At 39.1% G+C, this 26,866-nt stretch overlaps 1 protein-coding gene across 3 annotated transcripts in view; it reads left to right on the top strand.

Annotated features, from left to right (window-relative positions):
* GPAT3 (glycerol-3-phosphate acyltransferase 3) overlaps positions 1-23,479 on the top strand; it is a 62,344-nt gene extending 38,865 nt beyond the window's left edge. For 2 of the 3 annotated variants that reach the window (XM_058722013.1, XM_058722012.1), the window contains exons 4-13: positions 3,860-4,130; positions 7,910-7,984; positions 8,507-8,596; positions 10,778-10,871; positions 13,240-13,355; positions 14,561-14,616; positions 15,140-15,225; positions 16,743-16,871; positions 17,356-17,435; positions 22,198-23,479. In XM_058722013.1, the coding sequence (XP_058577996.1) occupies positions 3,860-4,130; positions 7,910-7,984; positions 8,507-8,596; positions 10,778-10,871; positions 13,240-13,355; positions 14,561-14,616; positions 15,140-15,225; positions 16,743-16,871; positions 17,356-17,435; positions 22,198-22,294 (1,094 nt within the window). In that variant the 3' untranslated portion in view covers positions 22,295-23,479. The remainder of the gene's footprint in view (positions 1-3,859; positions 4,131-7,909; positions 7,985-8,506; positions 8,597-10,777; positions 10,872-13,239; positions 13,356-14,560; positions 14,617-15,139; positions 15,226-16,742; positions 16,872-17,355; positions 17,436-22,197) is intronic. The other variant, XM_058722015.1, reaches the window with a different exon arrangement.
* The last annotated feature ends 3,387 nt before the right edge of the window (positions 23,480-26,866 follow it).

Genomic DNA, 26,866 nt, shown 5'->3' with positions numbered 1-26,866 from the left:
ATTGCTATCTATCTATCTTATGTACCTTTAGATTGATTCCGCTATTTTGCTATTGCACACAGTGTGGCAGATGTTCTTATATATGTCTACTTTGCACAATTTTATAAGAATCCCTCAAGCATGAGGGAAAAGCTCTTCTTTAAGGTGGGATGCCAGATAATACATGTGGAAGGAGTGAGAAAATACCATTTTAGAATACACATAGTACCAATTTATTCAGGAAGGACCATTAATAGCTGCTAATATTGGGTGAAGGTTTGAAGAGCAGGATATTTCCATGGTCTCAAACATTTCCATAGTCTCAATATTTCCATAGTCTCTCCTTTATACATACTTATCAATAATAATTCTCCACTTACTAATCAAAAAGACAAAAATAGTAACTTTATAGTAGAGAAACCTAGTAATAACTATCTAAAACCAAGTGGTCAAAGGAACAGGTGATTAATCGTGGGACAGATATCACATGTTCCCAGTGTGACGCATGGAGGATACATTGTTCATATAGTATTTCTGCCTAAAGTGTACAACATGCCTCTAACCATGAGGAGACATCAGATTAACCCAGATTGAGACCGTCTACAAAATAAATGGTTTGTAGTCCTAAAAACGTCAATATCTTGAAAAACAAAGAAAGGCTGAGGAACTTTTTCATATAATTAGGACACTACAGAGATGACATGTACATATCATGTATGATCCTTGGTTGAATCTTGGGCCAGAAAAAATGATATGAAGGATATTACTGGGACCATTGTCAAAATTCGAAAAGGGCTGTACATTTGTGCTAGTATTGTAGTAATGTCCACTTTCCTGATTTTGACAGTTGTACTGTGGTTAAGTAAGTAAAACTTCATGTGTTGAGGAAATCAATGCTGAAATATTAGGGGTAAAGGGCATGATGCCTGCAATTTGTTCTCAAGTGGTCCAAGAAAAAGTATCATTTTACATATATCTAGAGATAGAACACTAAAGCAAATGTGACAAAATGTTAGCAATTTATGAATCTGGGTAAAGTGAACTATTGTTGCAACTTTTCTGTAGATTTGATATTATTGAACAAAAGTCTTCCTGAGGTATACCTGGAAGGAGAATTGCTGGGTCTTGGGCTACGAATTTCTTTAAATTTACTAGGTGGTACCAAATTGTTTTCCAAATTTTCACCAACACTGGATACTATTCAATTTAAAATTTGTATTAATCTTTATGGGTATGAAATAGCATTTCATTGTGGTTTTTGTTTGTGTTTCTCTGCTTATAGTGGAGTTGAACATCTTTTAAAATGTGTAGTCATTAAGGCTTACTCTTTATGAATTGTTTGCCACATATTTTTAAAACTTTCTCTTATTTTTTTTTATGTCTTCTCTTTTTTAAGTGTGTGTACTTATTTTGAGAGACAAAGTGCACGAGTCGGGGAGGGGCAGAGAGGGAGAGAGAGAGAATCCCAAGCAGGCTCTGCGGTGTCAGCTCTTACCCCAATGTGGGGCTCGAACTCTAAACCGTGAGATCGTGATCTGAGCCCAAACCAAAAGTCCGACGCTTAACTGACTGAGCCACTCAGGCACCCCTTGTATGTCTTAACATATTCTGGAAATTAATCCTTAGTCAATTAGATGCATTGTAGTCACCCACATACTTTTGAAAGAGGCTTAACAAGGAGTGCCTGGGTGGCTTAGTCAGTTAAGCATCCGACTTCGGCTCAGGTCATGATCTTACAGTTTAGTTCATGGGTTTGAGCCCCACTTTGGGCTCTGAGCTGACAGCTTGAAGCCTGCAGTCTGCTTCAGATTCTGTGTCTCCCTCTCTCTGTCCCTCCTCCACCTGTGCTCGCTCTCTCTTGAAAATAAATGAATAAACTTAAAAAGAAAGGCTTAACAAAAATATAACATTGAGTTATATTTTATTTGAGCTCCACAAAATTAAGTAGGTCAGGGGGGCAGAGAGAATATTGCACATCAAGTGGATAAGTGCTGGGGGCTGGCTCCTCTTTACAGATCTCTCTCCTCGCTCAGTTAAATGAGGCAACTCAAACTTGAAATTTTATCTCTGGCCCCTCTAAAAAACATTATGTTTAGAAGGGCTGTCCACTTGTCTCCAGTGTGTTTCATTCTGAGATTTGCTGAATAGCTTGTTCTCCCTACTCTTCTAGAGGTATTTTTTTTTAATTAAAAAAAAAAAAGAAACCCACAAAAACCCTATATATTGCTAAATAATGAAATTCTTGCCCCGCTAAATATTGTTCAGTACTTGGATTGAGTAAGCTGCTCTGAGTGGTATTGCAGTGTTCACAGAGCAAGAGGGTAGTTCACCAGTGACGCTGTCTTGGTTCATCCTCTAATAGGAATCAAATCCTTTTCAGAGATGGTGAAGAAAGGTTAAACCACTTAGACTTGATGGCTGGAAAAGATAATCTAATCATCTCAGAACTTGCTTTATTGCTCTAATTTAAGGTGATTAGTTTGCATGTTGGCAAAAACCAAACAAACAAACAAACAAAAAAAAAAACAAAGAAAAACCACCCAAAAAACCCAAAAGGAAAATCGTGTAACTTGAGTCCTGTAAGGAAACTAAAACTTTTCCCACCCCCTATTTTGTAAAGGAGGACACCAACTTAGGTGACTTGTCTGTTTATACAGTCACAGAGCCGTTTTTGTCCTAAACAGAACTTGACCTTGGACTCCAGGTCCTCTTTACTTTCTACTCCAGTGCCTTATGCTTCCATTCCTTCAAAAAACTGATATATCACCTCTTCATCTATGGATGTATGCACTTGTTCTCCAGGGGTTAAGTAATATAGCACTCTTCACTCTCCTCACTGGTTTCCCAGTAAACTGGAAAGTGAGACAATCAAAAGGGATCTTCTTTCAGGGAATTTAACCTCTTAATCTCCATCTCAAAAGAAAAGACTTTTCTACTTTGGGAGGTAAATTCCTTTGCGGCACACCCCAGAGGGGCAATCAGATGGTCTTGTCACTGTGTGTGTAACTACTCTTTATTCAAAGATCTCATCTATGACTCTCACTTAGTAGTTAAACTGGGTGACAGTAGTCATTTTTTCAACTTATGAAATTTATGGTACCTTAAAAATCTTTGAATTATTTTCCTTATGGGAAATACAATTACTGTTTAAGGAGGAAAATCTAGTCGTATTGCCCAGAGATAACTGCTTAATGTGGCCTTCTTGACATTTTTTCTATGCATATATATTTCAGAGTTAGATCGAACTATAGTTTTAGATCTTGCCTTTTTTCACTTAACATTAGAGTATTTATTAACTAGGGTATTTATTAGATGCATTATATCTCATTGTCTGGATCGATTATAATGGAAAATGCTACAGTGAACACTCTTGCCTACATTTCTGATTATCTTAACTATTAATGTTTCCATGAATTCAGTTCATGAACTTTGCTCACTTTTTCACAGGAGACTGATTTTCTTATTAAATAATTTTTGCATATTAAAGACAGCAGCCTTTTGCCAATTGTGGTAAAGACCTTTTGCCACTTTGCTTGCATTTTGGTTTTATGGTTTTTATCAGGGGTAAACAGAAGGTTTTATTTTCACACAGTCTAGTTCTATACTGGAGAGTTTGTTCACTAGCGGTGTGGAGGGAGGAAATGCAACAAGAAAAAGGCTACTGAGGACCAGTAGTGAATTGAAGTCATTCGGTAGAGTCCATTTCATGCAGACTCAGTGATTTCACCTCTTTTCCCACTGTGGTTGCTTGTCTTTTATTTTTGAAATCTGCTTCGTGTTACCCATTAAATCTGTTTATTTGTCTTCTGTACAAAGTTGCCTCATTGGTCAGTTCTTGTGTCCTATGGCATTTTCTCATGTTCTGATGCTTTCTTTTAAGGTATTATCCAAAGAGATGAGTCACCCATGGAAAAAGGGCTCTCTGGTCTGCGAGGAAGGGACTTTGAGCTGTCTGACGTGTTCTATTTCTCCAAGAAGGGCTTGGAAGCCATTGTGGAAGATGAAGTGACCCAGAGGTTCTCCTCAGAGGAGCTAGTGTCGTGGAATCTCCTCACAAGGACCAATGTAAATTTCCATTACATCAGTCTGCGGCTCACCATGGTGTGGGTACTGGGCGTCATAGTACGCTACTGCGTCCTACTACCCCTGAGGTATGTCTCCTGCCCAGTAATTTGATGGTATAATTGGTTCGGCTTTCTTTTTAATCATGTATATCGGGACATGTAAATCATGTCCCATGAGAGTAGTATGGTACTAATCCCACCCCTTCACACCTGCAAAACACCACCAAATGTGACCTCCACAGGAACATGTTAAGTATCTATTCTCCTTTCACATTTTTTCCCAAATGGAAGTGTTTTTCAGAATCTACTATGTATCAGTCTGGATCCATGTTGTTCTTTCGGTCATAAATAATTTGAGGATGGATAGAAAGGGAAGTAGAAAAAAGAAGAGAGAAGATTTATAGTTTTGGATTCACCAGAGTGTCAACCAAACTATAACTGCCTTTCTTTGCTAGTCTTTAGCAGTTCACAGTTGCCCAGGAGAGAAAAAAATTTCTGAGAGTGGTTACCACATGGGAGAGAGCCATTCAGAAGACTGAATTTGTTCCATCCAGTTCCATTATGATTACTCACTTTTCTTTCTTTCTTTCTTTCTTTCTTTCTTTCTTTCTTTCTTTCTTTCTTTCTTTCTTTCTTTTTTCTTTCTTTCTGTCTTTTCTTTTTTCCCCTTCCCTTCCTTACCCTTCCCTACCTTTCCCTTCCCTTTGCGGGGAGCAGAGAGAGAGGGAAAGAGAGAATCCCAAGCAAGCTCCATGCTGTCAGCACAGAGCTTGAACCCATGAACTGTGAGATCATGATCCGAGCCAAACTCAAGAGTTGGGCACTTAGCCAACTGGGCCACCCAGCTGCCCCTCACTTTCCTTATTAAAATTTCCCCCACCTGTGTCCCCTTCTGGTTCTAAGTTTGAATGCTGACTGAGGTAGGAGGTACCTTCAGGTCCAGTTTACTGGAACCACAGTGTGGAACATAAGATTAGCAGAAGTGACACTGCGCAGTGGGAAGGAGCATGAGTAGCCAAGGTGTATTCAGCATGGTGATGGGAGGTTGTAGGCATGTGTACCAGTCACAATATTGCTATTGATCGTCTTGTTTGCTTTCCCTCGACACAGCCTTGGCATCCTCTCAATAGAGTTTTCCAGATAGTTGCTATCAGCCACCTTAAATGGGCACATGAGTTGAAACTTTTTTACCATCCCTCGGGTGGCCTATATTTGCCTCATTTAGGTCTATTACAAGAGTACAAAGAGTACAAAGGTACATTGTGTGTGTGTGTGTGTGTGTGTGTGTGTGTGTATGTGTGTGTGCACGTGCCCATGTTGCCAGTTGGGGCATGGTTTGTCTTTTGGGAATCATTTCAGCTGTGATAACAAAGTGAAATTCAGGATTTCACATCTACTTTTCCTTCAACCTTAAACCGGTGTTCCCAAACTGGGGTTCATGTACTCTGAGCATGCACAAGACTATCCACTGGTATACATGCATGAACTTTTATTTATTAGAGATTTCTAGTCTATTTATAATTAGAAATTCCATTTATTGTTTTTTGTTCTTTTTCTTTTAAGTTTTTTAATACTTATTTATTTTTGAGAGACAGAGTGAGACAGAGCACGAGCAGGGGATGGGCAGAGAGATAGGGAGGGGGACACAGAATCCAAACCAGGCTCCAGGTTCTGAGCTGTCAGCACAGAGCCCGATGTGGGCCTCAAATTCACCGACTGCAAGATCATGACCTGAGCCGAAGTTGGACGTTTAACTGACTGAGCCACCCAGGCGCCCCTATTCTGTTTTTATTCTTAAAAAGGAATGAAACTTCAATAAAGTAGAGTATATAGATTAGCTCTTATATCTCCACTTGTCCCATGAGTCATTCACTGTATCTAAGGCAACGTGGTAAAAAAGTGAGGATTTTGCCACACAGAGTATTTGAGATGCCCTCATTTGTTGGTTAGCTTTTGGCTGCTGTGGCTGCCAGCAAATGGTATTATGATTCTGTTATCTAGTTACATTTAAATAACACTCACAAACTAAAGAAATAACATAAAAGATTCTTGTGAAGAAAGCAGGTGTAGGATAATCCAGTAATGTAAGCACCCAGGAACAGGAAGAAATGGCAGAATTGAGACTCCTACTTAGTACATACTCTTCAGTGTGAAAGAATTGCTCTGAAAATGCTTTATAAGATGAGCTGTTGCTACAAAGTGAACACTCAAAAAGCAGACTGTGCTAAAATTGATTATGTTGATGTTTGCACAACTCTGTGAATAGGCCCCAAACCACTGAACCCTTTAAAGGGGTAAATTGTATGATATGTAACTTGTGTCTCAGTAGAACTCTTATAAAAAACAGGTTGTGACTGAAACCTTGTGTCATCTATGAGAACTCTCATGTTGGCTCTCTTAAATTGGAAAACAGAATTTTTTGGCCTGTTCATCAAGCAAATAAAAGCTTTCAATAGTTTTGAACCCAATTATGAAACATGTTAAAATGTAAGGCCCTTCTGACTTAATGTATAGGAACAAATGATTGCCATTACAGCAGGATAGCAAAACGTTCTTTTAAAACTTTTGCATAATTGGTGAATGAGATTAAGCAGTGATTTAGTTATTGCATCAGTGCTGGCATGAAAATGTGGCATCGAAAGAAAATGGAATCTGAACTTCAAATTGTTCTGTCAAAAGGTCTTAAAATAAGACTTCAACAAGGTTTCACACCTTAAGAAGGTGTTTATAAGGAAGTCCCCCTTATTTTGAAAGATTTTAAATCTCAATTTTTTCTTTTTGGGTTAATCCTACTTACATTTCTAAAGGTGACTATTTTCTTTCTGAAGTGATTAGAATGTATATTAAAAGCACTTTTCAAAACTGAGAAAGTGTCTTCGTGGAGATTAGATGTGAGTTAACACAAACATGCAAAGGGACAAAGGTCTGCATTAAAGAATTTCTACATGGTGATATAATTTGGTGTTCTTAATATGAAAGAGCTTTTCTTGCGATTTGCTATAAATTTTAAATTCCCTTGAGAAAAATTTGAATTGTACCTCCCTCCATCATGAAAAAACACAGAAAAACAAGTTACTTTCATACCTTTGGAAAATATTTTCTTTTACACCCACAGTATGCCCACCAATGTATCCTGAACAGAATTAGATAACTCCTTTCAACCTGACGTGACTCCTTTATACAACATAAAACTTTTTATTGTATAAGATGTTAGTTAATATGAATATATTTTTGAAAATTAAAATAATTCTGAAAAGCAAAAGGGGCAAGCCTTTAAATTTATTCTTGTCACTAACCCACTTAACCCTTTGGTGATTACATAGATTGAATTTGATAGCTTTATAAATAAATTTCCAAGCCTTCTCTATGCATCTATCAACTAGTTATATGCTTGCTGTTGTTTTGAAAATGGTTATCATACTCTACATATTATTTTGAAATTAATTTTGCTTTTCTTTTCTCAAAAGTACCAAGGACCATTCTCCCATGTCAGAATCTATAGATTTACTTGATTCTTTTTTTTTTTTTTTAATTTTTTAATGTTTATTTATTTTTCAGAGAGAGAGACAGAGACAGCATGAGTTGGGGGTGGGGAGGGGCAGAGAGAGAGGGAGACAGAATTTGAAGCAGGCTCCAGGCTCTGAGCTGTCAGCACAGAGCCTGATGCAGGGCTCTAACTCACAAGCCGAAGTCAGATGCTTAACTGATGGAGCCACCTAGGTGCCCCTACCTGATTCTTTTTAATGGCACTGCCATACATGTTTCGCAACTTATTTACAATGTAATTATTTATGAATTTTCAGGTTATTTCCCTCTACTGCTGCTATTCAACTAACTTTCACATTACCTTTTCTTTTCTTTTTCAGGGTTACCTTGGCTTTCATTGGGATCAGTTTGTTGGTATTGGGAACTACACTGGTTGGGCAGCTTCCAGATGGCAGGTGAAATGTTTGCCTCCACCCAGCCATAAATAGGATCGTCCCTTTTCTTGGCCTTATCCTCATAAAAGAATATTTGATTCCTATGTATTGCATCAAATTTATGGCCTCATCACACTTATTAAAATTTTGCTTACTTCGTATTCATAGTCTTCATCTGATTTGCCACCACACTTTCATATAAATCCTAAGAAATTGTTTTTCAAAGGGGAAATGAAGAAAAGAAAATAGAGTGAGGGACTCAAGGAAACCACGAGAGCGTTATCATCCAGTCAGGCTAATCAGGCTGAGACCAGAGAAGCTTCAGCTAATCTTGGTCAGGCATTTATCATGATAGTCTAGTAGGGCAGGAGCTATTTTCCATTAGAATTTTGTCCTAATGCGTCAATGAGACTTTAAGAGTTGAACTGTGCTTGTGTTTCAGAACACAGTATGCTGCTGTGAAGGAGCACATTGAAGTTTTTATTCTATTGTCTCTTAGCAGTGCCCAGAACTGCACCATAAAATGTTTCCTCTTTTTTTCAGCCTCAAAAACTGGCTGAGTGAACTGGTTCACCTGACTTGCTGCCGGATCTGTGTGCGAGCCCTCTCTGGTACCATTCATTACCATAACAAGTGAGTGTGTGCCTGCTTCCTTCTGCCTTTCTGTTCAGGAAGTCCAGCCCATGACTGACAGTAGCAGGTGGAGGAAGCAGATGAAATGAAAGTCCTTCCAGTGTGTTCATTCTTGCTTCTTAGAGTGTCACAGACATAACAGTTTTGCCCGAAAACCTTTTAAAAAGCCATCCATTTGCAGAAGGAACATAATAATAGACATGTGATGACACTTAAAAATTGGGCAGGGGTGCCTGGGTGGCTCAGCCCATTAAGCGTCCGACTTTGGCTCAGGTCATGATCTCATGGTTTGTGAGCTTGAGCCCCACTTAAGGCTCTTTGTCCCTCCTCCCCCACCTCTCAAAAATAATGAAAAAACATAAAAACAAAAAACAAAAATTGGGCATTTATGGTGTGCAGCCAGGCCCGAGCTTCTCATAGGCCATCCTATGAGAGAGACACTGGTGTCCTGTTTTACAGGTGAAGAGCTGGGAGCCCTGGGATTGGTTGTCTAGGGTCACATGCCTGGCACGTGGCAGAGTCAGGTTGTGAACTGGGTCTGTCCATATTAAAAGCCATGAAGTTGACAGGCCTGTAGTGTGGAGGAAGGAGGACTGGCCTTCGAGTCTTGAGGCCTGGTTTCCAGTCTCAGTCCGGCTGCTTCTGAAATTCTGTAACTGAGCCTTGAGACAGAACACCCACACTTTGCTTCCCTCACCCCTAACTGTAGAGGGTAGAGGTAGTGGTAGCTAACTTGTTAGCTGATTGAAGTAATTTTGGTTGTTTTAATTACTTTTCTGTTAACTCAGTTTTATTTTTTTACGTTTAATCTCATTTTTTTAAAAGTTCTCTCTCTCTTTCTCTTTTTTTTTTTTTTTTTTTTTTTTCTGACTGGGTCTTTCTGTCTCATTTGTAGAAGGGAAACATTTTCTCATTTGGCTTTACCATGTGTTACCAACATTGAGAGGCCCCTTAAGTTTCTAAAATTACATGATTTTTTCATTGAGCTGTGAGTTTTGGGGTGAAAAGTAGAAGAAAATGCTTTGATAGAACTGTGATCAAGAAGAGATACTATCTACAGAAAAGGTGCTTTAATTACATAGAGAGTTCGTAACTTATTATATATAGAATTACTTCTAATTTTATTTATTTATTTATTTATTTATTTATTTTAACGTTTATTTATTTTTGAGGCAGAGAGAGCATGAACGGGGGAGGGGCAGAGAGAGAGGGAGACACAGAATCGGAAGCAGGCTCCCGGCTCTGAGCCATCAGCCCAGAGCCCGTCGCGGGGCTCGAACTCACGGACGGTGAGATCGTGACCTGAGCTGAAGTTGGACGCTTAACCGACTGAGCCACCCAGGCGCCCCGAATTACTTCTAATTTTAAAGAAAACATGCTAAAGTTGTTATGCATTTGGTTGCCTTTCTTCTTTGTATAGGGCCAACAAAAACTACTTTGCTTCATTAATATCAAATACTGGTTGAACTTTAAGATAAAGGTCGGCAAACTATGGGGCTGGAGGCCAAATGTGGCCTGCCATCTGTTTTCTGTAAATGAAGTTTTATTGAAACTTATTCATTTATATATTGTCTGTGACTGCCTTTGTGCCCAAATAGCAGAATCCGGTAGTTTTGACAGGGATTGGCTGGCTTGCAAAACCTAAAATATTTATTATGGCCCTCAGTAGGAGAAGTTACCAGCCTCTGCTTTAGGGGGATAAGAGGGAGGAAACTATAGTAAATTTACTTTTTGGGTCATTGTGAAGCTACTAAAAGTGATGCATTTAAAGAGTGGAATAATATGAAAATACTTATAAAATATGTGAAACTTACATATCACAATATTAAAGTTGTGGAATCTTTGTAATTCAATCTAATATTTTTAAATTAAGTAATTTAATTTAAATTACTTTAATTTAAATTAAAGGAAGTAATTCCTTTCATTATAAAAGGAAAATATGATCATTACAAAAAAACAATGTAAATATATATAAAGGGAAAGTCATGGGCCCCTTCTTCTCTATCTACTCTTACCCCACTCCCATCATACTGCCTAGAAATAACCTTTTAAGATGAGCCCATATACTTTGAAACTGTACTTTTAATGTACTTTTTAAAGTAAAATAGGATGAATCTCTACATGCTGCAGAATAGTGGCTCTTTTCCAGGGTATAGTATTTACCACTGTTTGTAATTGCAGACAGTACAGACCCCAGAAGGGAGGCATTTGTGTTGCCAACCATACTTCTCCAATAGATGTTTTGATCTTGACAACAGATGGATGCTATGCTATGGTAAGAGCAGCTCATTGATAGTTCAAGTAATTGCATGATTTGTGGATTGTTCAAACTTTTAATTTATTTTGGCACAAATTAGAAAGTTTTATATTAGAAAGTGACTCGGTTATACTACGATAGCTGTATGAATTATATAACACATTAAATGAGGACTATATGGGGCAAGAAAAAGAAAGAAAAGAGCCATTATATTTAAGGTAATAGAAAATTGGGGACACTTGGCTGGAGTATGAGACTCGGTGGAGTGTGAGACTCTTGATCTCAGGGTTGTAAGTTCCAGCCCCACCTTGAGTGGAAAGATTATTAAAAAGAAAAAAAAAATCTTTAAAAAATAAAAATGAATAAATGGATCAATCTCTTTTTTAAAAAAAAGATGGTAAAAAATTTAGCTTCGTGAAATATAGACATACATGAACTTGATAGGAATTTACAAAGTTGACTTCATCTTGCTTCTAAAATCCCTGCAATGTTCAATAACACTTCAAGACATTAAAGTCTTTCTCCTTAGAGCTGTGCAAATCCCTTACCAGCCAATTAGTTCTGTCTTCCTTCAGGGAGTCATATACAATTAAACAAGCAAACAAAAAAATCAGACTTTTTAATGAAGATCAGACGAGAAAGACAAATATATATATAACACATTGCCTTTCTCTGTCAATAAGTTCAGATATACGACTCTTGTACAAACCGCATTTTTTTATTTATTTAAAAAAAAAGTTTGTTTAATGTTTATTTATTATTGAGAGACAGAGCATGAGCATAGGAGGGGCAGGCAGAGAGAGAGGGAGACAGAATCTGAAGCAGGCTCCAGGCTCCAGCTGTTACCACAGAGAGCCCCATGTAGGGCTCAAACTAAGGAACCAAGACATCATGGCCTGAGCCAAAGTCCAATGCTTAACCAACTGAGCCACGCAGGTGCCCCATGCAACCACATTTAATCTTTAAGTTGTGGAGCTTGTTCTAAATCCAAGGAAGCTTTAACTATTTCTAGGAAAAGACTTATGGGAATTGGTGGTTCTTAACCTTTTTTAGGTTAGGAATCAGTTAATAGTTATGTACTCTCTCTTGAGAAAAACAATGACATACATGTGGAGCATACAAGCACAATTTTGTGCATAATTTCAAGATGTTTATGGCTTCTTAGAAAGCCCATGCAAGGACCCTTATGTTAACAATCCTTCGTAGACCCCAGTACAGTTCTGGGTGTATGACAGTTCCTTGCGTTTATGTGGACAAGCATATTCACATGCATTGTATGTGACCTTCCCTGTAATGCAGTGGGATTAAGGCTGAGATTTTGTTATAGATGAGAAAGCAGAGGCTCAGGCATTTTAACCAACTTACTTAATTATGACTTTGTGTTTCTGGGACCATATTTGTTCTCTGTCCCTGTCAACAAAAAGTTGAATAAAACTCATTTGTGACTGAGGGCCTCAGAATTTTGTTGGCTTTTTTATTGTTGTAACTGCAGTTATAATATTAGCCAAAGTTTAGAAAAGCGTAGAGCCTGCTAACTTTCCATTGGGTTGAGTGATATGTTGTACAACTGAAACTAGGGTGCCATTGTGTGTCAACTATACTCAAATTTAAAAAAAATTAAATTAGGCAAAAACAAAAACAAACCAAAACCAGAACCCCAACCAGTATCTCCTGGAAATCATGCCTTATCAGTCATAGAGATCAACCTTGCTCTTTTCCCAGCTGCATGATACTCTATTGCATATATGTACCATAGTTTATTCATCTGATTTCTTAAAGTTTGAATATTTAGGTAGTTTCCAGTATCTTGGAATTACAAATAATCTTACAATTAAGACCTCATGTATATGTATTTTCATCTTGTTGGAGGTATATCTTCAGAGTAAATTCCCAGAAGTGGGATTACTGAGTTGAAGGGTAAATGTGTATGTAGTTTTGATAGATACTGCCAAGTTTTCTTCTATGGGTGTTATAATCTCCCCCATCTCAGGCAATGTACGAGTGCCATTTTCCATAGTCTTGGCTCCGAGTGCATTGTTAAGCTTTTGAGTCCTTGTCAGTCTGATGATTGAAAAATGGTATTTCAGTGTAGTTTTAATTTGCATTTCCCTTATCTTGACTGAGTTGAAAGACCTTTACTTTTTAAAGCTAGATTATAACTAGTGTAGGAACACAGTTTAAATTCAAAGGTGCTACTAAAGAACACTTTTTGCTTATATCTGGCCATTCATATCTTTTGATTAGACTAAGAACTTCAGTCAGTAGAAGAAGGCCAATCTTTTCTCTTGGTGGGGAATACGAACTTACTGGTACTTTAAAAAAAAAAAAAGCTTTCTTTGCATATCTGTGCTTTTACATTTTTCTTTTTTTCTAATGGTACTTCTAGGTTGGCCAGGTTCACGGTGGATTGATGGGAATTATTCAGAGAGCCATGGTGAAGGCTTGTCCGCATGTCTGGTTTGAACGATCGGAAATGAAAGATCGACACCTGGTCACTAAGCGGTAAGCAGAGACATTGCTCGGTGTTCTTTGGGGTAACATAAAATCTGATAAATCTTGGCCTTCCTGCAAAGACAGCAGAGCAGTACTAAGGATTAAACCTAAAATATATGGGGTTTTCTTTGTGGTTGACTTTTTTTTGCTGAATCACCTGTCTGAGCTACATTCTTAAAAATTTGAATTCTGTAGTCATAGTGGGTTATAGGATGAGATTAGAAATCCCATACATTTTGTATTGCTGTGGTTTAGGTATAGTCCAGTCACTGAATTTTCAGAATTAAAACTTACTGCCACGAAAGTTAAATAATTGGTAACTGTTTGCTGAGTAAATAGATGGCTGATTGTTTGCTGAATGTCTGTTATCATTTAAATCCATCAAGAGACTGGCAGAGCTAATGCTCTTTATGGAACAGAAGAAATCTCTGGGGTTTGGGATTGAGAGGAGCTATCAGAAGCCTTTGTTGGGAAACAACAGCTAAAAAGCCTGAGGCCTTTAAGTGAAGGCCGTCTGGTTATTGCTTCTAGAAACTTGAAGGTAGGGCATGCTTTTTTAAGAGTAAGATGAAAAGTACTTGTTGAAATCTGTTGAAGGTTAGAGAAACCATTCCCCAGTTTGAGATTATTTAGCATGGGACATGGGTAGCTGTAATTTCTCTCTCTCAGTCTTACCAGTTTCTGGTGAGCAGTTGGGAATATAAAGCTGGCTGCAGGGGAGACAGGACCTAAGCCTGGAAGAACTTCCATCGTTCTCAGCTTTCTGGCATCTCTATTACATATCACAGGAAAGCTGAGCCTGACTCATTTAAGGAATTTCTTTATACTCGATGGCCATAAGCCTGACAGATCCAGTGATCAGTATTCTCATTTTTCAGATGAGGAAATATAAGTACATGGAGAAGGGTACAAACTATATGACACGGGGGACTCCAGAGCTCATGTCACATGACTGCCTAGCGTTCTATTTTAAGAGTAGGCAGAAGGCACTGAAAACTGCTCACTTTGAAATGAGAGAAATTTAAAATAGTACAGATAGCATTATGCTTTTTAGAAAGGGACCAACTTGAGTTTTTCCCTTTACTTATGTCTTATTTTTCCCCCTCCTTATTGCTATACAATTATATTTGTGCTAGTGGAGTGTAAACACCAAAGTGGATTCCCACCTCTATTTTTATAAAGGTAGCATTCTGATCCTTTATTTTTCTTCACAGACTAAAAGAACACATTGCTGATAAGAAAAAACTACCCATATTAATCTTTCCTGAAGGTAAGAAGGGTAACTGCCTACCAAGCTATGGTTGATAACAACCAGCACCAAAAGTATGTGAGGCATCGGATTTTTCTAGAAGTTCACTCTTAGTCCAGATCTCTGCTGTCCTATAGGAATGGGATGGCCTTCTCTGAGCCAATAATCCCTTGCTTTCTTTTGACATTTGATGGAAGGCATGGTGCCTCTTTGATCTTAAAAGTTATTTCTGGGTAATGAACTTGTACAGGTAGTGTTCCTAATTTTTTCAAGTATTTTTTAAAGTATTAAAATTATCACCTGTTGTGCAAAAGTTTTATCTCCAGAGTATTTAATAACAAAGTAAAAGTTTGTCTTTAAACTTGCTTAGAACTGTTGAGTTACTTAATTAAGCAGGGATTGATTTGTGAAATAAGAGTAAACTCCAATTTTGCTAGGATTTGAATATTTTATTTTGTGTCAAAATAATTCCTTTTAAAAATTTGTTTAAAAGAGAAAAACTGCCTTTAAAAATAGTCACCATACCCTTTTCTCCCTTCTGCAGGGACTTGCATCAACAATACTTCAGTCATGATGTTTAAAAAGGGAAGCTTTGAAATTGGAGGAACCATACATCCAGTTGCAATTAAGGTAAAACAGATATACCCCCCCGCCCCGAGGCTCCCAAAAGGGGAATGACTTGGTAACTTTATTTTGATATAACTTCAGTGTTAAAATCTGTAAGAATAACAAGTGCTTGTACACTCTTCCCCCTGCCCCAGCTTTATTGGAATATAGTTGACATATAACATTGTGTAAATTTAAGGTGTACAATATACAGTGTTATTAACTATATTCACCATGCTGTGTATTAGGTCCCCAGGACTTGTTTATCTTAATAACTGTAAGTCTGTTGTCTTTGACCAATATCTCCCCAGTTCCTCCACTGTGCCGTCTCTCCTCCTCAGGCCCTGGTAACCACCTTTCTAATCTTTGTTTCTATCAGTCCAGCTTTTTTAGATTCCACATATAAATGAGGCTATACAGTACTTACCTTTCTCTGTCTGACTTATTTTACTCCTCATAATGCTTTCAGGGTCCATCTGTGTTGTCACAAATGTCATCTGTATACACACACACACACACACACACACACACACACACACACCACATCTTTATTCATCTGTTGACATACACTTAGGTTATTTCCATATCTTGGCTATTGTGAAAAATATGCTGCAGTGAACATAGGAGGGCGGATATCCCTTCAAGATCTTGTTTTCATTTTCATTGGATACATACCCAAAAGTGAGGTTGCTGGATCATATGGTAGTTCTAATTTTTGACTTTTTGAGGACGCTCTCATATGCTGTTTTCTATAGTGGCTGTACTGATTTACGTCCCCACCAGCAGTGCACCAACGATCTCTTTTCTCCACATCTGTTTTTCCTTTTTGCAAATCTGTTTTATATCCTGGGATTCTGCATGAGATGTAATTGAAGAAAAGGATTGGTAATTTGCTGCTAACCCAGAATGTTTAGAAACCACACCTTTAGTTAAACTTTCTCAGTTTGTAAATTGAGTCTCAGAGATGTCATGTAATTTGTCTCACAGTTATACCGTTAGTTGGTGGAAATATTGTGTTGCCATTATGTTAGTGATATTTAGCCAACCAACATATTCTAAAGACCTGTTGTGTATAAGGTCTTCCTTAAGGCATTTGTATACTCTTTATTCAGATTCACCAACTGTTTACATTTTGCCCTGTTTGCTCAATCATTCTGTCTCTATTGGTACATATACAGACGGGTTCCAGGGGACTGTGTACCAGGCATTGTATTAAGTACTGAGGACACAGTAATAAGCAAAAGAGGTACTATGCCTACTTTCACTCAATTTCAGTGAAGTGGGAGACAGATACTGAAGACTCATGTGGATAACTCTCTTATTGCAGCACTCTGGGGCTCTGGTCAGAGGAGTTAGCTGGCTTGGTTTACTTTTTTGATCATTTCTATCAAGCAAAGTAGCTTCTCTTTCTCTTGGGGTTCAGTAGAGATGTTTGGCCTGTCACCTCGGAAACACTAACGTGGATAAGCCATCACTTAGCTCATGACTGCAATGTTTTTTCTTTCTTTTACTTCTTTTTTTTTTTTTTTTTTTTTTCCCAGTATAACCCTCAGTTTGGGGATGCATTTTGGAACAGTAGTAAATACAACATGGTGAGCTACCTGCTTCGAATGATGACCAGCTGGGCCATCGTCTGTGACGTGTGGTACATGCCCCCCATGACCAGAGAGGTATCCATAGATAACAACTGGTCTTTGGTGCTTTATCCAGTCAGATCCAGGGGAGAACACTTTTCCCTGAAAACCTGGGTGCCTGCCTTCCTCACAGTAGCAAGAGCTGGGCTTCCTTTCTGCTTTCTCAGCAAACGAGTCATTTAAAACGAAATATATTTTGGCTGTCTTCAAGTCAGGCTCTTTTATATTCAGAAACTCTTTTCCATAATGGTTTTTATACTTGCTGTTGGTTTAGCGAACCTACAAATATTATGGAATGTTACATATTGGTAAGGCTAATAATATATGTACACGATAAAAATTAAACATTACAGCACTGCATTTTCTTGGCAGACCAAATGATATTTGCTATGATTGAGAACAGAACTGAGCTAAAAGGTGACTCTTACATTTTAAAACAAATCTAAATGATTATGAGATATTTTAAGAATTGTTTGAAAACTCTATTCCCAGGATGTACTTGTAATTTTCTTTTCCCCAGGAAGGAGAAGATGCTGTCCAGTTTGCTAACAGGGTTAAGTCTGCTATTGCTGTGCAAGGAGGATTGACTGAGCTTCCCTGGTAAGAAATTTTTTAGATGTACTATCATTTCTTTTTCATTAAAAAAATCACTTTTATTTTGCATTATTTATCTATTTATTTTTAGAAGTGTGTTTATTTTGAGAGAAAGAAATAGTGAGCGAGCGGGGGAGAGGGAGAGAGGAAGAAAGAATGTCGTACACAGGCTCCACGCTCAATGCAGAACCTGACATGAGGCTTAATCTCATGACCCTGGGATCATAACCTGGGCTGAAATCAAGAGTTGGACACTCAACCACCCAGGCACCCCCCAAAAAATCGTCTTTAGTATTGTCATTTATTGTGCTAGCTAGCCAGAGGTTTAGCTGAAAGAGCGGTTTACTTAAATACCAATGGCTTAAGTAAGGTAGAAGTTTATCCTTCTTGCTTAAACACAGGCTGCACAGGCTCGTATAACAGCTCATTCTGTATCCCATCCTCAGTGTGCTTCCACTTTCGGGTCCAGGCTGATGGCTTCAGAGCTACTCCATGTGTCCAGAAAATGGCCAGTAGGGAAGACTTAAAACAAGGACACCCCTCTCATTATTACCATTATAGGTTGGACCAGCCACTTCCATTTGTATCCATTGGCTAGAACTCAAGTAATATGACGGCAACCGCAAAGAAGGCTGGAGAATGCCATCTTTGTTCTGGAAGGCCATGTGTCTAGCTGAAATTTAGCATTCTTTTACTGAAGAAGAACACGAGAATAGATTTGGGGTTGGAGAACGGACCCTGGAAGCAAGGGGCAACTTATAGGCTTGTTCATATTTAATGCTAGCTATAACTAAATTAGAGAAAACTTAAAAACTTGAAAGGAAATAAGTGGAATATTTTAGTTATGGAAACTTTGGATTTAATTTTTTCTTTATTTGTTTGAGGAAGGTTGTAGGGGAGTGTAGTAGTCTGCTTGGGCTGCCATAACAAACTACCATACATGGGGTTGACTTAAAAAACAAATCTATTTCTCACAGTTCTGAAGGCTGAAAATCTGAGATTGGGGTGCCAGTAAGGTCAGTTTCTGGTGAGAGCTCTCTCTCCCTTTTGGCTGGCAAATGGCCGCCTTCTTGCCTTGTGTTCACACAATCTCGTCTTTGTATGAGTATGGGGAGAGAGAAGCGAGCAAGCTCACAGGTGTCTCTTTTTATACAGACATTAATCCTAGCTTGAAGATTAGTGACCACTCTTCTGACCTCATCTAAACCTCATTACCTCCCAAAGGCTCCTTCTCTAAATACCATCATATTGGAGGTTAGGGCTTCAATATATGAATTGGGCGGGGGCGGGAAGGCATAAACATTTAGTCTGTATCAGTGAGGGTTAACTATATACCTACATTATAGTGGGAGATTAAATTCTCACACACACAGACATTATGTTAGCAAGCTTGCATAAAGCAGTTCAAACTTTGGGGCACCTGGGTGGCTCGGTTGGTTAATCGTCCACTCTTGATTTTGTTTCAGGTCATGATCTCATGGTTCATAAGTCTGGGCCCTGTGCTGGGCTCTGTGCTTATAGTGCAGAGCTTCCTTGGAATTCTTTCTCTTTATCCCTGCCCCCTTCCCCTGCTCTGCCTCTCTCCCTCTCTCCTCCCCCCCCCCAAATAAATAAAAAATAAACTTAAAAAAAACCAGTTCATACTTCAAATCCTGTAAGTTTAATAAAGTCCCTCTGTTTATCATTTTTGGTGTTTTGAAAACACTGCATGAAAAGTTCACTTAAGGCAATTATAGTTATGTTCTAGGAGCAGGATTTGACTGAGTCAGGTTGTCAGCCAGTTCAGCCAACTGCAGAGGGACCCGGGACTGCTCAGGAATTAGCCTCTGGAATAAGGGCTTGCTGGGTTCTTATACTCCTTTATGCAAAGGTGGGGAATGTCTCTAGAATATTTTATCCATTCATATACCTTGAGTACAACCAATTTCACCCAAGAAACCTGTTTCTGGCGTCTGTTATGCTAATTAGGAAGCCAATCATTTCTGTAGTGAAAACCCATTTCTAAAATTCATTATGTGAATTAACAAAGGTTGGGAAATTGATGGGAGACAGAGATAGCTGATGCCTTATAGTGACACCTTTGGAGGGTGGTCTTCTAATTAAATGCCTGGCTGATCATCCCCAGAGTATGAGTTCTTGATTTAGGGCAACTTGACTGGCCCTAAGGCCAGGACTAGGGTCAAGATAGGTTAAAACTAACATTTGTATCACACTACCTAAGCTGAAATAGGTGAAACTAAATTACAGACATCATAATATCATGAAATGACAGGATTACACATGTCCTAGTTTATCAATGCCCTAGTGAATCCAAGTTCACTCTGGATCTGGCTTCCTCTTTCCTCATTGTTTTCAGTTCTTTACTCTCCTTCCTCTCACCTGACATCAAAGCCCTCCTCCTGCCCTGAAGCCATATGAAAATCTAGGAGTTTGGGATCAGTAGCCTCAGACACCAAAGAAAGGAAGAAAGTCTTGAAAGACAACAGCCTAAGGAAGTCAGCCACAGGACAGATCCCAATCAGATTGGCTTAAAGAAAATCTGTCAGATTTTGAGAATTTTTCAATTTCCTTTTATTGGGCCATATGCAAGGCTCACTGCCTTTTCAGGTGTACCTGTCATTCACACACTGAGTATGAATTAACATGTCTACATGGCTGTTTTCCTAGATTAAATGAGAATTCGGTTGTATCATCTTAAACAGGTTTTTACATATGGTTGCTGCTATCCTCAGGAGCTCAGGTCTGCTGCCATTGCAGAGGGGAACTGGGTAAAACTTTAAAGTCTCTAGAGGGGGCAGGTCACAGTTGGGGTGCTCAGAGCTGTGTGTGATACCTGGGTGCTTGGGATAGTTGCATCAAAATAATGTCAGGATGCTCAAGGGCAAATGTTTTTAACTGTTTTGTCAGTTTTGGCTTGGACCTTAGGAAAGAAAGAAAGGATTTTCTTCTGCCTCCCCCCCCCCCCCCCCCCTTAGTTCCTACTATTCAGAATTCACATCAGTGCTATGAATAGTTAGAGGCAGCTCTTCTGGATAAAAGAGGCTTTGGGGGACAATTCTGGGGAGCTAATAACAATTTATAACTTTGTTTCATGGAAATTTCCTACATCTGAGCCCCTGGAAGATGGGTGGACTTTAGTCTGTTTTTAAGTTGAGGACTCACTGGCAGGCCGAGTCTTGGTTTTGACTTCAGAGGCCAAAACATTGCAGTGGTTCAGGCGGGCGTCTGTTTGTAGGTCAAGTTCTGTCCTCATGGCAGAGTTTGCAGGCTAACCTGTGATCCATTCATCATCATCAGAAGGCACTTGGTAAACATTTGTGTTTAACTGGGTTAAAATTAAACGGGTACCGTATAAGGTAAGCAAGTTCACCATCTATGCTCTTAGGAGTTAAAATCAAAAACATTAGATTAGGAGAGTGATCGTGGCCCCTTATAGTCCAGTTCTCCTCTCAGAGCTTACAGTTTGTTGTTCCTTTGTGTTGACCAAAGAAGGAAAGGCATGCAGAGTCCTTTATAACCCAGGCAGCTCTGTGTTTTCACCACCGTGGAGAGAGTTCAAAGATTCACAGACTCTGAATTAAGGAATGCTACTTACATAGGCACTAACGACTGGTTAAATGCAATTTATGATTTTGTTGTTCGTTTTTATTCTGAGTCTGTTTTGTAATATGGGAGATCATTAATGCTTGAAATATGTAGTGCTTTGAATGAAAATACAACTTTTCATTGTATTTTCCTATGTCTTTCCCATATTTTCTATGTATTTTCCATATGTCTTCCTATGTAGACATAGGAAAGAAAGGAAGAAAGGCTTTGGTTTGAATAATGATTAACCCACTTATCTTTAAGGAATTTACCCGTACATACACAGTACCCTCACCATTATTTGAGTGTACCTTAAATTTTCCATATGGGTTTTCTAGTAAGACATAGGTTGATTGGATGAAAGAAAACAATACTTTGCTTTCCTTGCAGAAAAAGACAGGCCAACAATCCTAGTTTTAATATAAAGTCCAGGGGCACCTTGGGTGGCTCAGTTGGTTAAGCATCTGACTTCTGCTCAGGTCCTGATCTCTCCGTTTGTGAGTTGGAGCCCTGCGTCTAGCTCTGTGCTGACAGCTCAGAGCCTGGAGTCTGCTTCAGATTCCCTGTCTCTGTCTCTGTCTCTCTCTGCTCCTCCCTGCTTGCAATCTGTCTCTCTAAAAAATAAATAAACGTTTAGAAAATTAAAAAAAAAACATGTAAAGTCCAAATATTGAATATAGCAACCCTAACTTCTTAATTTTTTTTTTTCCAGTGGTCATTCATTTTTGAGAGAGAGACAGAGTGCGAGTGGGGGAGGGCAGAGAGAGAGGGAGATACAGAATTCCAAGCAGGCTCCAAGCTCTGAGCTGTCAGCACAGAGCCCAATGCAGGCCCGAACCCACGGACTGTGAGATCATGACTTGAGCCTAAGTCAGACGCTTAAAAGACTGAGGCACCCAGACGCCCCTAGCAACCCTAACTTCTAAAAGGAAACTGAGTGGAGATATTATTCTATATTTTAATTAAGCATCAGAGATCGTTCCTTCCCCAGAGTAACACACATTTAGTTAGTGGTAGAACAGAGACTGAAATCTTGGTCTTTCTGCTTCCAAATCCCATGTGCTTTGCCCCATTGTTGACCAGCCACTTAAAGTGTCATGGCACCACACAGTGTGTGTTAACAGCAAATGCTTTTAAATCATTGCTGGGAATATCTTTTATTTATTTGCCTTTCTATTCCCAGGGATGGAGGGCTGAAGAGAGCAAAGGTGAAGGACACCTTTAAGGAAGAGCAGCAGAAGAATTACAGCAAGATGATTGTAGGCAATGGATCTCTTTGAATCAGACTGAATCCCTCCCTGGTGATAAAATTTGGCTTACCAGAACTAGCCCCTAGAAATGGAATGTGTTGTTTTTGGTGGGGTGAGAGGGAGAGTGGAGTATTGTTTTGGTTTACTGTTTTTGTTTTTTAATGTTAATCTTTTCTATAGGATGAATTGTCTCTACCTCTTTACGCCAGAGGCAGAACCCATCTGGGGCCCTTTTTGGCTTTTGTTGTCATAGCAATAGCCTCATGAATTATAAGGTAGTTTACTGACTTTAAACAGATTCTGTCTTGTGTAAAATGATGAAGTCATTGTTGATTGAATGAAATATTTGTACAGGAAAAAGTGCTTCTAAAACACTTTTGGAACTCACTGTGTTTGGAACTTGTTGATATGGCAATTCTCAAAAAAAAATCCCCCAGGCTCTTTAGATGATTCGTTTTCTCACTCCTTCTCCCCACCCCGCCCCTCCGCCAATCACTTAAACAGTGGGAGTACACATCAGTTCAAGGTTACTGCCAGGGTTGTGTTCCACTGCAAGGTTGAAAAGAAAAATGAGGATCCTATTTAGGAGAAAGGACAGATTTGTGCCACTTGATCTGAAAGTTGAAAGCAAATGTAAATATTTTTTTACTAGTGTGTTAGAAGAGAAGTATTACTTGGTGAGCTTTACCGAAGAAAGATGAATGCAGGTTACTGTGTGTGTGCACTTGTATGTAGGCAAGTTTTGAATAAACAACTTTTTAGCTGGCCACTGGTGGTAAAGCTTTAAGGTTTCCTTGTGGTTACAGTAGAGATCTATACGTAGTGCCTCTCCCATTTACGGATTTGTTTGATTTTGTACCGAAGCATATTTTCAAACAGGAGGAGGCTTTAACAACAAAAAAATCACTTTGTCTTCAGGGGAGGTATGAATGAGCCAGGCATGTGTGCTGCTCCTCACCCTCTACCCCTTTGAGGTTTATTTCAGGATGTTCCCAGTTTTTTAAACAGAAGAATGAGTGGTAAAATTACCTTTCGGAAACTGAGCCTTAAATTTTAAGGGGAAGATAAGTGTTTCCCAATTTACTCAGTGTAAGCAATGTTTGATAGCAATATAACACCATGTTAAACTCTGGGAGTGTTCCATCTCTTCTGGTAACTGTGTACCGAATGTGAAACTGTCTTACAGTGAATATAAATAAATTATATATTTCTAAATGTGTGTTGCATTATTTTCCCTCACCTCTACCCTCTTCTGGTCTGAAGAAGGTTAAATTTTTTCTTATTATAAACAAGAATTGTTTGTTTTCCATATCAATTACATAGTTAGATTATATTGGACTGGAATATCTGAGAAATGAGACCATGAACAGCTAGTTTTGGTTTGTTTTTTCTTTTCTTTTTGATATGCCCCGATTCGAGAGACCCCCCGAAAACAAACCACCAGAGTCCAGAGTCAAAGCCAAGCAGCAAGGGTCGTTTATTGCAGGTTTGAACCCGGTCCTCGGTTCGAGGTCACTCGTTGCCGATGACGCTAAGAGGCCCCGAGCAAGGATCTTACAGGTTCTTTTATAGACAGGCACAAACAAGTTAGGGATTTTTTTGAGGTTACAGAGCTGTTATTGGTTGACATTTAAATCTGAACGCTCAGCAGAACTTGATTGGTTCCTGCCTTTATTTCAAACCACAACTGGGCACGCCCTGGCTGGTTTCGGGAATGGGGGCTGTGGGGGGGGGGGGGAGGTCTTTTCTTTGCAGTTGTGAGTACACCTGGTAATTTTTCTCTTAGTCTCTCACTTTTCTTTTCTTTTCTTTTTCTTTTTCTTTTTTTTGCCTGATGATTTGGACTCTGACCCTGTGGACTCTGCCTTGAGCAAGTCATAAACTTCACTTGGTTTGTGGGTGAACTCAGGCAACTATCTCTTTTTTTTCCTTTTTAGTTTTTTTTAATGGTTATTTATTTACTTTAAAAAAAATTTTTTTTTAACATTTATTTATTTTTGAGACAGAGAGAGACAGAGCATGAACGGGGGAGGGGCAGAGAGAGAGGGAGACACAGAATCGGAAGCAGGCTCCAGGCTCTGAGCCATCAGCCCAGAGCCCGACGCGGGGCTCGAACTCAAGGACCGCAAGATCGTGACCTGAGCTGAAGTCGGACGCTTAACCGACTGAGCCACCCAGGTGCCCCAATGGTTATTTATTTTTGAGAGAGACAGAGCACAAGTGGGGGAGGGTCAGAGAGGGATGAAGATACAGAATCTAAAGCAGGCTCCAGCCTCTGAGTCTTCAACACAGAGCCCGAGGCAGGGCTCAAACTCTTGAACTGTGAGATCATGACCTGAGCTGAATTTGGATACTTAGCCTACTGAGCCACCCAGGTAACTATCTTTTAATTCACTATACATATGTCTGGTATAGGGCTATGATTTACATTCTTATCAAACTAGATGGATTTGCTCCCAAAGGAACATGTGCAAACAGGTTACCCAAATGGTGAGCTACTCTTCTGTTCTTTGCACCCCCCATCCTTTTTCCCTATGTTCTTACTCTTTGATTCTTTCCTTTGATCTTTTTTTTTAAAGGTTTTATTTTTAAGTAATCTCTACACCCAACGTGGGGCCTGAACCCACAACCCTGAGATCAAGAGTCACAGACTCCACCAACTGAGCCTCCCAGGGGCCCCGATTCTTCCCTTTGATCTTGACTGAAAATCAGCAAGTGACTGATTCGGGGTGACTCTTTGCCTTGAGTTCCTTTTTCCCTTTTACTTTTCATATTCAATATAACTTGAATTAATGAATCCATTGTATTAATTAGCCCAGTTATCAGAAAAGCTGATAGAACAACTAACAGCTGTTTTGTTTGGATGTCAATAAGATGTATCTTTCCAAGTGCACTCTGGAAGCAATAATGCTATCACATGTTCACCAGAAAGTCTAATGCTATCTCAGTGGGAACCTTTGTAGGTCTTGGACTTATGCAGCTAGTTTTCATTGGCATAAGTGAATTGCAACTTATTGTGAATTGCACAATAAGTGAATTGCAGTTGGGGGAATTGCCATGCTTCCGTAAACATCTTTTTAGAAAGCAAATATTGCTCAGATTTAGATTATGCTTCCTAGATAGGAATGTTTATGTTACCCTTCCCTAATTTGTTTTTATGTTACCCTTCCCTAATATTGTTTTTGTTATGTTACCCTTGTTTTTATGTTACCCTTCCCTAATATTGTTTTTTTTTTTTAAATATGAAATTTGTTGTCAAATTGGTTTCCATACAACACCCAGTGCTCATCCCAACAGGTGCCCTCCTCAATGCCCATCACCCACTTTTCCCTCCCTCCCACCCCCCATCAGCCCTCAGATTATTTTCAGTTTTAAGAGTCTCTTATGGTTTGCCTCCCTCCCTCTCTAACTTTTTTTTGCCCTCTTCTTCTCCCCCATGATCTTCTGTTAAGTTTCTCAGGATCCACATAAGAGTGAAAACATATGGTATCTATCTTTCTCTGTATGACTTACTTCACTTAGCCTAATACCCTCCAGTTCCATCCACGTTGCCAGAAATGGTCATATTTCATTCTTTCTCATTGCCAAGTAGTATTCCTTTGTGTATGTAAACCACAATTTCTTTGTCCATTCATCAGTTGATGGACATTTAGGCTCTTTTTCCATAATTTGGCTATTGTTGAAAGTGCTGCTATAAACATTAGGGTGCAAGTGCCCCTATGCACCAGCACTCCTGTGCTCTTGGGTAAATTCCTAGCACTGCTATTGGCTGGGTCATAGGGTAGATCTATTTTTAATTTTTTGAGGAGCCTCCACACTGTCTTCCAGAGTGGCTGCACCAGTTTGCATTCCCACCTACAGTGCAAGAGGGTTCCCATTTCTCCACATCCTCTCCAGCATCTATAGTCTCCTGATTTGTTCATTTTGGCCACTCTGACTGGCATGAGGTGGTATCTCAGTGTGGTTTTGATTTGTATTTCCCTGATGAGGAGCGACGTTGAGCATCTTTTCATGTGCCTGTTGGCCATCTGGATGCCTTCTTTAGAGAAGTGTCTATTTATGTTTCCTGCCCATTTATTCACTGGATTATTTGGTTTTTGGGTGTGGAGTTTGGTGAGTTCTTTATAGATTTTGGATATTAGCCCTTTGTCTAATATGTCATTTGCAAATATCTTTTCCCATTCTGTCAGTTGCCTTTAGTTTTGTTGATTGTTTCCTTTGAAGTGCAGAAGCTATTTATCTTCATGAGGTCCCAATAGTTCATTTTTGCTTTTAATTCCCTTGCCTTTGGGGATGTGTCAAGTAAGAAATTGCTGCAGCTGAGGTCAGAGAGGTTTGTTCCTGCTTTCTCCTCTAGGGTTTTGATGGTTTCCTGTCTCACATTCAGGTTCTTCATGCATTTTGAGTTTTTGTGAGTAGTGTAAGAAAGTGGTCTAGTTTCATTCTTCCGCATGTTGCTGTCCAGTTTTTCCTGCACCATTTGTTAAAGAGAGTATGTTTTTTCCATTGGATATTCTTTCCTGCTTTGTCAAAGATTAGCTGGCCATACTTTTGTGGGTCCAATTCTGGGTTCTCTATTCTATTCCGTTGGTCTATTTGTCT

The sequence above is a fragment of the Neofelis nebulosa genome, chromosome 3 (genome assembly GCF_028018385.1).
Source record: "Neofelis nebulosa isolate mNeoNeb1 chromosome 3, mNeoNeb1.pri, whole genome shotgun sequence".
Classification (NCBI taxonomy): Eukaryota; Metazoa; Chordata; class Mammalia; order Carnivora; family Felidae; genus Neofelis; species Neofelis nebulosa.
The sequence above is the reverse complement of the archived record's forward strand: the minus strand, read 5'-3'. Positions and strand labels throughout refer to the sequence as shown.